The sequence below is a fragment of the Arvicanthis niloticus genome, chromosome 17 (assembly GCF_011762505.2).
Source record: "Arvicanthis niloticus isolate mArvNil1 chromosome 17, mArvNil1.pat.X, whole genome shotgun sequence".
NCBI lineage: Eukaryota > Metazoa > Chordata > Mammalia > Rodentia > Muridae > Arvicanthis > Arvicanthis niloticus.
The window spans coordinates 61,288,754-61,300,129 of record NC_047674.1 but is presented as its reverse complement, the minus strand read 5'-3'; the positions used below and the strand labels follow the sequence as shown (position 1 = coordinate 61,300,129).

At 43.8% G+C, this 11,376-nt stretch overlaps 1 protein-coding gene across 1 annotated transcript; it reads right to left on the bottom strand.

Annotated features, from left to right (window-relative positions):
- Positions 1 to 295: 295 nt before the first annotated feature.
- Positions 296 to 604, bottom strand: LOC117722750 (large ribosomal subunit protein mL42-like). Its single transcript, XM_034522024.2, has one exon. The coding sequence runs from the start codon at positions 602 to 604 to the stop codon at positions 398 to 400; it is 207 nt and encodes a 68-aa protein (XP_034377915.1). The 3' UTR covers positions 296 to 397.
- Between the last annotated feature and the right edge of the window lie 10,772 nt (positions 605 to 11,376).

The following is an 11,376-nucleotide window of genomic DNA, read 5'->3' as shown; positions in this document are numbered from 1 at the left end:
CACACTCTTCTTTTCCTTTCTTCTTTCTTTCTTTTTTCCTTCCTTCCTTTCTTCCTTCCTTCCTTTCTTTTTTACATAAAAGGGTATTTTTATTATTTTCCTATATACCATCCTAATGATGTACATTTTCTCAGCTGGCAAAAAAGAAACAAAGCAAAGCTTCCTCAATGCTCATAGAATCAAGAGTAGTCACCTGTGTTTGGGAGGATTCGGTTTCTTATGTCTGTGACACTGTCTGGTATCAGCGATGCTTTGTGGAGAACACCTTGCTGAGTTGTTCTATCAGGGGCCCTTGCTCCAGCTGCCTGCTATTTCCTTCTAACTTGGTTTTTAGTATCCGCTGTGTGTTTCTTCATTATTATGGAGAAGATCGGATTGAGAGATGGGTTTGGTGTGTTCATAGGGGACGTCCTATGGAAGGGCGGTAGCACACTATTGTCCTGCGGTCGGATGTCAAAGCCAGGTCTACCTTGCAGTTGTAGTCATCCGGATCAGAAGAATATGTAGATTTGTGACAAGCACTAGATAAAGCTCCATTTTGGATTGGAAATACATGTTTCCAGATAGTTCTGTCTGATATCGCCCATTTTACCGCTGCCGCCATGATCCTTAGCAAGTGACTTAAACGATATTGTGAAGAGAAACTGCTCCTAAAACCTGTGACTAGGCACGCAGACTTTTCTTCCCTGCACGCTCACTTGCCATCTTGCTTAACTCTGGGTCCCCCCCTTAAGGAACTTAGTCGGTTGTGTGGCCCAAGCCTTTAACTTGGGAGATAGAGACAAGTGGATCTCTGAGTTCAAGGCCAGCTTGGTCTACAAAGTGAACTCCGGGACAGCAAGGGCTACACAGAGAAACCCAGTTTCCAAAGGAAAATTTAAAAAAAAAAAAAAAAAAAAAAAATGACTCTGACCAAGGCATGACCATCCCTTCCACAGACTGAATTGTTTGTTTTGTTTCCCTTTGGCTTCTGTCGACAGGGCCTCTCACTGTAACCAAAGCTATACTGGAATTATCAATGTTCCTCCAGTCCTCCCTCCTCCGTTTCCCAAAGCTTACAGTGTGCCTTCCCTGGTTCTACACAAAATTGACACTTAAGTGGACTGGGTTTTAGAGCTGGAACTCAGACAATGGTATATCCTCCTCTGGGACATGTAGTTCAGAATGCCCCTCGTTGCATGAAAAAAAAAAAAAAAATCAGTATGTCACTTGGTATTCGTTTCAGACAGGGCAACTTCATAAATCTAGAGGCTCACTCTCCCGCCCAACTGTCATTCTCAGCCCCATCCCCACCCCACCCCAGGAGGTGGGGCCCTCCTCATATCTCTTTGTGCTAAATCCCCAAGACAAAAGACATCTGCATTGATGTGTTCAGTTATCTGGCAAGAGCCTGGCTTGGAAAGGATTTGAGTGGCAGACCCACTTAGGTAACTAAAAAGACAAATTAATTAACTTGTCAAATCCCGCTTCTTAGCATGAATGTGAAAGATTCTTGCATAACAAAGTATTGTTGGAGCACGCCAAGCAGCCTTTTTTTTTCTTTTTCCTTTTACTCAATTCATGCTTTTGCAAATCTCATGAACTAGCTCCTCTTCTAGCAGTAAAGGGTATTCAGAGTGGCTGGGGAACTTTTGGTAAGATGGATTCCTTTGGCCCTCAGCTTCATATGCAGAGATATCCAAGCCTTTATATGAGAAGCATGGTGGCAGCCCTCATCTGCAAACGTAGAGATGCTGAGTGTGGGCTCAGCTATTTGTAGAACTGCAGTAGTAAAACGCCTGTGTGATGTTCAGCTGTGCTTAAACATCTTTTGACTTGACTCAGATTTTTAGATTCTTGTATTTTTTTTATTCAGTACTTTTCTTTATGCTTGAATTTGAACTCAAATGTGATAGTGACTAACTATAACTTCATCCTGCCATTTTGTTTTTAAAGTTTTGATAAGTAGTTTTGAATATTTTAGCTCGCCTGGTTTGTTCTTTATAGTTTTGTTTGGTCTTTCTGTGATTTTATTTTATTTTAAAAAAAAAATTATTTATTTTTTGGTTTTTTGAGACAGGGTTTCTCTGTATAGCTCTGGCTGTCCTGGAACTTACTCTGTAGACCAGGCTGGCCTCGAACTCAGAAATCTGCCTGCCTCTGCCTGGCATTTCTGTGATTTTGATACCCTTACCCACATACACTTGCTGGGAATAGATTCCAAAGTGGGCCTGAGAGAACTCTGATGTTGAGCTAATTCCTCAGCCCTGATTTTGAATAATTCAGAACACCTTCTTTTTGTTGCTTTTTTGAGACAAGACTACACTGTGACCCACACAAATAAGCCTGTGTTGGCCTAAAACCTACTTTTTAGTCCAACCTGACCTTGAACTCTGTCTTAGTCACTATTCTGTTGCTGTAAAGAGACACCATGACCAAGGACAGTTCTTATAAAAGAAAGCATTTAGGTCGGGGTTGACTACGGTTTCAGAGGCTTAGTCCATTATCATCACGCCAGTGACCATGGAGGGTACACAGGCAGACCTGGTGCAGGAGAAGTAGCAAGGATTAAAAAAGAACTGAGCCCTGCTTGGGTCTTTGAAACCTTCCCGCCCACCTCCTAGTGAGGTGCTTTCTCCAACAAGGCCACACCTCCTCTAATCCTTCTGATGACTAAGCAGTTAAATTTGAGCAGTGGGAGTAATTCTTACTCAAACTGCCACAAACTCTGTTTCATTTTTACTTGTATTTGCGCTGCTGGGGACTAAATCAAGTCCTGCGCACTCTAAGCAAGTGCTCATTCTAGGAGCTATGTTCTCAACCCTAATCTGGAGCTCAGGGCCGTACTGCTTCATCCTCCTAAAACTATAGGTGTTTTCAGCCTCACCCAGCCTAAGCCATATAACTATAGTAACATTTTTACCATGAACATTTGAATTAAAAATTGGCAGCTGAGGGTGGATTTCCATGAATTTGAAACCCAGCTATCTCGGTGACATCAATAACACAACACACACACACACATACACATGTAGCTGCCTGCGGCCACGAATCAACTGGGTTCACCTGAAAGGGAGGCTGGGGATGGAGGGCGAGAAGAGATGAAGCCATGACAAAGTTCTCTCATCAATGCTCAAAGCTTTAAAGTTCAGCTCTCAATTTAAAGGGGAAGGCCCAACCCAAAACCCCTCCTGGTTTCAGACAGAGATGGGTGGGATAATCCATAATCTGTTCTTGGTCACAGCCAGAGATATCTCAAGGCAAGCTCAGGGGCAGTTCCTCTTCTAAATCCCATGCAGCTAAGGTAGGTAACTCCACCTAGATTCTATCACTTGGTCTGTTGTGGTAAACAAGGTCTCTCAGGCCTGCTCAAGGCTGGGGGAAGGGCACATACACACACACACACACACACACACACACACACACACACACACACACACAGAGGAATGTACATGCACAGTGAATTGGAAATGGCCATGTTGATCAGTTGGTGGAGCACACACATGAAGCCCTGGGTTCAGTGGTCAGTTACTGCATAAACTGGGTATGGTGACATACATCTGTGATCCCAACAAGCAGAGGTGGAGGTAGCAAGATTTAAAAAGTTCTTCAAGGACACCTTCAGTTCCACAGCCAGTTTGAGCCAACCTGTGCTATAGGAAACCCTATCTCAATTAACTGACTAAAAAATTGCCTCTAAAGTGAATAAACAAACCACCAAATAAGGCTCCGAGCCATTTTAGAAATAGTGTGTATTCAGTAAATATTGGGGGTAGTCTAATTTGAAATCAGCTACAATATGGCTTCCATTCCTTTTTTCTTCCTTCCTCCATACAAACTACACATACCCTGTTTGGAACTCAGTTTCCTTTATCAAAACAGATCTGAGAGGAGAAGACACCACAGCTGGCTAAACAAGCAGACTGACTCTTGTTAACAGAACTTTGGAGTCCAACACAGACCAGAAACCTATAGGCCTCCTGAGACATTCTACCTCTCAGGCATATGGGTGGCAAAGGAGAAGTTAACTCTTCTTACAGTGTGATTGACAGTCAGAGGCAGAAATGAAGGATGTGCCAAAAGCGTGCATTCTTGGCCCCTCCACCCATCCTCAGATGCACGCCCACAATACCGTCAAATTGGAAACTGAATTTCTTCAGAAATTCATGAGAAAACAAAGCAATAGCAAAATAAAAACAGAAAATGAGCTAGCTAACGTGTCTCAGTGGGATCCCAGCACCCAGTGGGATCCCAGCACCCAGGAGGCAGAGCGAGGAGGACGGCCAGCAGGTCAGAGCTAGCTTGCATTATTTGGTGAGTTTCGGGCCTATTTGTGGAAAACTGGTGGGATAGAAAGGTAGGTAGGTAGATGGATGGATGGATGGATGGATAGATAGATATAGATAAATGTGATAAATTATTTCTCTGCTGGTGAAATGAGCCAATTCAAACCAGATTAGATTATATTAAATGCAAGTTTATTGGGAAGCTGCTCCCTTGTGAGTTCAGTGGCCCCAGAGAAGGAGGCCAGGGAAGTTGCCATAGGAAGGGACAGGAGATGGGGGAAGAGAAAGAAAGAGCATGTGGGGGGGTGGGAGGTGGGGAGGGCAGACAGAACCAGAGGGAGAGGAGGGAAGGGAGAGACCAAAATGTCTGGATTATATAGGAAGGGGCCTGGGGGTGGGGAGGGCAGCTGATCCTTTGACCGTTTCTTCCCCCACCACCTGCCATAGCTCCCCCAGCCTCTTTGCCAAGCAGCCAATTACTGCCCTGGCTGTCCTCTTTCTCCTCCTGCCCACCTTAGCGCAGCAGATGGAAAACACTAGACAGTTTTATTATTTTAAAACCAGCTAACTCAATGGCTGGGCGAAGAATTTCCTGCCCTAATCTTTTTTCGAGACAGCGTTTCTCTGTGTAGCCCTGGCTGTCCTGGAACGCACTCTGTAGGCCAGACTGGCCTCGAACTCAGAAATCCGCCTTCCTCTGCCAACCAAGTGCTGGGACTAAAAGCGTGCGCCACCACCAACCGGCTTCCTGCCTTAATCTTATTAACTAGTTTCCTTCATCCTCGGCCCCCAACTCGAGGCGGAGACTATAAACTCTAGGGGCCCCAAGCCCTACATGACTACAGCCTCCTCCTTGCTTCAAAGCCTGGTTCAAAATCTCTTCTCCTGCGTCACTTCTTTTCCTCCTGGGACCAGGAAGTCCCACTTTTCCCCTTCACCCAGCAATTGGCTTCCACTCCTTTATTGACACAATCAAGAACCAATTAGGGAATCAATACCTCCCCGTACACCTGGAGGCCAGCTCTGCTTTGTGTAATACCCTGCAGTAACTAAAGAGGCAGGCCTGAAGAGGATGGAAGGTCACCTGCAACTGGAGTAGCAGCTAGTTGTAAACCACCTGTGGGCCCTGGGATTTTAACTCCGTCCTCTTGGAGAATAATAAATGCTCTTAACTGTTGACCTGTTTCTCCAGTCACAACACACGCTTGGTTGTTGTTGTTGTTGTTGTTTTATTTAATGTCAGTATATGAATGGGAGCTGGCTTGTGCCAGTGTGTGTACACTCCTTTCTACCTAGCCATCTCGCCATCACTAAAGCTTCATTTTCTTGTGACTGTTTTTATCTTGCAGTGCTAGAGATAAACCCGTTTCCCACACATGGCAGACAATCGTTCACTGTTGGGTGTAGCTATTGTTTTGTTTTCTCATCAACCTTAGCATGTGCTAAGCACTGCCCTGAACTACTACGCTCTCCACCAGTATGTTTGCACATACTGTATGTTTGCAGTTGTTTTGCTTTATTGTGGTGCCAGGGTTGAGCCTATGTGGGCCCCCTGGCACATATGGAGCAAATGCTTACCACAGAGAAACATCCCAGGCCTTAAGTATTTTTTTTTTTATCTTGAGACAGGATCTCAGTAAATTACCCATTCTGACCTTGAGCTCATTCTGTAGTTTAGGCGGGCCATGAACTTGGGATCCTCCTACCTAGCTCAGACTTCCCAGTCGATGAAACCCAGGTAAAACAAGACAGTCCTGAAGATTAACACTCCTCGGTAGCCAAGTTCTCAGCAGTTTTCTCCGTTCTGGATTCTGCTTGTGTGGCTCCCCTTAACCATTCCAATGCCCCCCAGGAACACATGCCAGTGAATACCAAAAGTCTATATTCTCTGTGTGTTACACACATGATACCTGTGGCAAAAGTTACTTTATGAATTAAACACAACAAATTACCAGGAGTCAGTAAGAAACTATACTACTATACTATAATAGCTGGGTGTGGCATTGTATGCCTTAAATCTCTGAGTTGCAGGCCAGCCAGGGTCACATAGTGAGGTCTTATGTCAAGCAAACAAATAGCATATACCAAAGGTTTGTGAATATGGGAGCTCCACTGAACTCCTCTCACTGTTCTTGTTATTTCTTTTGTTACCGTAAAAAAAAAAAAAAAAAAAAAAAAAATGCCTCTGCCTCTGCTACTCCCTTTCTGTCTCTACCCCCTTTCCAGGCCCTCACTCCCTTCCCTTCCCCAAATAAGCTTCCTTTATACCCAGTCTGTTGTATGGCATGATTTCTTAGGGGTACACCTTGGCATGGGTCACCCAGGAATGCCAAAACACACACACACACATGCACACACACACGTACACACACAAATACTCTCACACACAAATACACACAACACACAAATACACACAAACACACAGTCACACACACATACAAGCTACACACATACACAAATACACACACACAAACACATACACAGTCACACACACATACAAGCCATACACATACACAAATACACACACACAAATACACACACACCACACACACAAATACACACACACAAACACATACACACTCACACATACACACCACACACACACAAACACACCACACAAATACACACACACACAAATACACACACACACACACACACACACACAAGCCACATACTCACACACAAGCCACACATTTCATAACATCAGTACTACCTCCTTCTGGCAATGTTGAGGATCACGTGTGCAAGTAGAAAAGAAAATCAGGAGAGCAAGGACTAACTGTAGTGAAGGGCAGGCTGTGAAGGCCAAGGCTTCAGGGAACGCATGTCTGAGGAGCGGAAGATCCTTTGAGGATGGGAAAGTGGAGAGACAAAGCTGAAGGGTCAGACTTTCACTAGATACCATAGATGTCTGTGACTCCCAGCGAGACCACTGACCTTTACCCTCAAAGTAAAGTTAACTGAAAAGTTTTCCGCAAGATGACACACGTAGAAAATAAACTGAAGAAGAAAACAAGCAGACAAACGTTGGTCTGTACAAGGGCACCATTGTTCTCTGTCCCCTTGCTCCACCCTCAGCAGGCTGACAACTCAGGGCTGACGCTGGCACTAGCTCCTCAGAATATACTAGAAGGCTGGATCTGGGACCACGGGCTGAGCAAACTAAGCTGGCTCTCTGTTCTAATGCTCTGTGTTTCTGCCCTTAAATAAATACCCAGATGTTTATAAGAACTGTTAGCAAGCCGCCCACGGTTCCCTGTTGTCTACCACATGCTCTGAAGCCCTCAAACAACACAGTTCCAGGCAGAAGATCTGCCACAGAAAAAGAGCACCCTAGGCATTATTATCTCTGCCATACAGCTTGTACCACATCGGTACAACATCTAGTCATTTCCCCTTAACAACAGAAAGTGCCTTTTGGTGTGGTTTGGAGTGGATTTAGTCAATTAGTTAATTTTTGTGATGCTAAGGATTGAGTGTAGGGTCTGGTGTCTGAGACCAAAGGCTGTAACCTTCAGCTACAGGTCTATAGCACTGGCTGGCAGTTTTAGCAAACAAAACAACAGGTCTACTCAAGAGGCTGACTTTCTGGTCTGACCATCTTTCTTACATTTTTATTTGTGTATGTGTGTGTGTGACCATGGGGATATGGGAGTCAGAGAACAACTTGCAGAAGTTGGTTCTCTGCTTCCCCTAGTACAACCTACTGACTAAACTAAGATTGTTAGGCCTAGCAGTGGGCATCTTCCCTTCTGACCAAAGTTTGCTTTTCCACTGGACAATATATGCACGACTGTCCTATAATTGGGAGGATGACAAGCCAAAATAATGAATTCAGCATGAAGAAAGGCAAAAAAAAAAAAAAAAAAAAAAAAAAAAGAGAGAGAAAATGGGACATTAAGGTTGGTGAATGTGGCTGGGTACCCACGGCTTGGAAGGTAGACGAAGGAGGATCAAAAGTTCAAGGTCATTCTTGGCTATACACCAAGGTCATATTTTGGGAAACGTGGAACTAAAAAAAAAAAAAACAGTAAAAAGTAATAAAAAAATCTTAAGATTAGTGAATTCGGCTGGACATCATGGTGCATATCAGTAACCCAAGTAGTTGAGAGGTAGAAGTAGGAAGATCAGAGGTCCACAACCAGTCTTGACCACATACTAAGCTTGAAGCCATCCTGGGTTATTTAAATCCTATTTCAGAAAACATATGTGCACGTGCAAGAGAGTACACACACACACACACACAGAGTAAGAAAGAGAGAGAGGACATATTTGAAGTTCATAGGTTTTAAAAAAAAACATGAAACTGACTTTTAAGCAAAAATGTATGACTAACTGGCCTCTTCATTCAGAATGAATTCACTTGACTTTTGCTCTTTGCACACTTGAAAAACCACTTGTTTTGTTGGCCAACACCACTGGGGTTGACTCCCACCTCTGCCACTTTCTGTAGCTGTGTTATCTCAGCCTCCCAGAGCATTGGTATCAAGCAGAAACTGACCTGTTAGTGCTTTTTGCAGTGTGTGTGTCTGTATGAAACAGCATGGATAAACACTTTTTCAGACAGCTCTAGCACATGCTAAATTCTTATACCATTATCTAACAGTGCATCTGTTTGTCTCTTCTGTGTGTATGCCACCTATGGTAGTTGGGAGAGCTGGCCAGAAGGGCATGAGAGCAGGAAATCTAGCTTTGCTGCCTCAGTGGTTGTAGCATTCATGAGAGTGGGCCCTGCACCTCACCCTGGCAACACAGTGGAGCTGGCTTTGATGGCAAAGTGAGCCAGCTCCTCACAGGCTAGAGCACTTGGGAGAGTGGGCCCTGTGCATTGACTGGGCAGTACAGTGGAGCTGGCTTTGGAGGCATGGGTACTGGTGAGCCAGCCCTGAGGGCATGAGAGCAGGAAACCTGACCCTGCCTCCTGCTGACGGTGGCATTGGGTGCCCTAGCCTGAGCAGTGCTGGAGAACTCATCTCAGTGGTACAGATAAGGTAAAGCCTGAGTGATGATCACCTCAGTGCCCACCCAGGCCCAATTCCAGGGCTCTGAGTTGGCCCACCCCCAAATCTATATCATCTGCAGTTGGTTGGGATGCATGAAAGGACCAGTCCTGCTGATCCAAAGCTCCAGGATCTCCATGACACAGGGTAACAGCAGGATAACCAAGAAGAGTCCTGGTGAAGATCCAATACTGATGGTGTCATGGAAGCCTTGAACCAGACCAGTGACTCATTGCAGTGAACATTTGCAAGTGACGATGCATGGATAGAGGACTATACTATGAGACACACTCTGGCAAACTATACCTTCCATGAAGAGATAGTTTTTATTTTCTCTCTCTCTCTTTTTTCTGGTTGTTTTTTATTTAGGGGATTGCAAGGACAAAGGGTGGGTGGATATGAGAAGATGGGGGAGATGAACAGGACTGGGGTGCATGATGTGAAACTCACAAAGCATCAGTAAAAAAATAATAAAAAGAAATATCAATATGAATTACATAATTAAACCCAAGGCTTATGCTCTAAATCCTCAGTGATTGTTTTTCAAGACACCGTTTCTCTGTGTGTAGTCCTGGCTGTCTCGGGTTCTTCCTCTGTAGACCAGGCTGACCTTGAATTCACAGAGATCTGTCTACCCGAGTACTGGGATTAAAGGTAGGTGCCACCACTACCTGGCTGACATATTTTTGAAACATGGTTTCATGCGGCCTAATCTGGCCTAGAACTTGACGACGTTCTCCTGCACTCACAGCCCATGTACTGGGATTACAGGCCTTTTATCACCAAGCCAAAATGGGTTGTTTTCAAAAGACAGAAATTCTTGTCATGTTTATATGTAATATATTTGAAAGAGTAAGAAGTGGTATTATAGCCTGCAACCCTGGCAAGTGGAGGCCAAACAGTAGAATGGGAATTCAAGGCCAGGCTAGATACATTGCAAGATCCTGTCTCAAAAAACAAATGATTGGAGATGAAGCTCAGTGGTAAAAAATTTGTGTTTATTTTATTACTTATTACATATGAGTGTGTTTACGTACATATGTGTGCAGGTGACCATGGAGGCCAAAAGGGGTCATTAGACCCTCTGGAGCTGTAATTACAGGTGGTTGTGAACCCTGCATGGATGTTGGCAATCAAATTCTAGTCCTCTGCAAGAGGAGCACTACCGAGCCATCTCTCCAGCCTGTTTTCTTTTTTCTCTTGTTTTATTTTAATTTTAAACTATTATTTTCTCCCAAGGATGACCTGATTCCCCTACTATACTTCCCAAGTGCTGGGGCTACAGTCATTGTTTGTTTGTTTGTTTTTGAGGAGGGAACTCCCTGAGATGGCTCTATGGTATTCAGCCTACTGGGTTTGAACCCTTGCTTCTCTTCCTATTTCCATGCTGGGGTTATAGGATTATATATATTCCATTTTTTAAAAAATGTGATGGGGGCTGGAGAGATGCTTTTCCAGAGTTCAGAGTTCAATTCCCAGAACCCACAGAACTCACAACTGTGCAAAATTGTCTATAATTGTATGGGATCCAGTTTCCTCTTCTGGTGTGCAGCTGTACATGCAAACAGAACACCCATATATGTAAAATATATAAATAAATAGTTTAAAAATGTGGTACTCAGAATAGCATTGGGAAAGTCACACATGCTATCACGTGCTGTGTCTCTGACTTCTGTTTTTCAGACCTAAGGATAAAACACAAATTAGCAGTTTGGAAAAGATCATAATGATTCATCTTTTTCAATTTTTCTTTCTTTTTAACCTCATAAGGAAAAGCCATTTACAGGCTGACCATATACCAGTTTCTTGTATCAGTATTCCTGCAGCCCAAGCAACTGGGAGGAGTATGATCATAATCAGATGACAACCTGTGTTGTAAATTGAGTATGAGGCTACAGTGAAAACTTGTTTTAAGAAAAAGAAGAGAAAGAGGAGGAGGAGAGGGGGCAGAGGAGGAGGAAAAAGAAAAAAGGAGGAGCAGGTGGTGGAGGAGGAAGAGAAAAAAGGAGAAGAAAGAAAAAGAAAGAAAGAAAGAAAGAAAGAAAGAAAGAGAGAGAGAAAGGAAGAAAGAAAGAAAAGAAAAGAAAAGAAGAGAGAGAAGTATTTATCTT

Bases quoted from the DNA above. Each gene is read 5' to 3' on its own strand.
- LOC117722750 (XM_034522024.2), bottom strand. From the start codon at position 604: ATGGCGGCAGCGGTAAAATGGGCGATATCAGACAGAACTATCTGGAAA.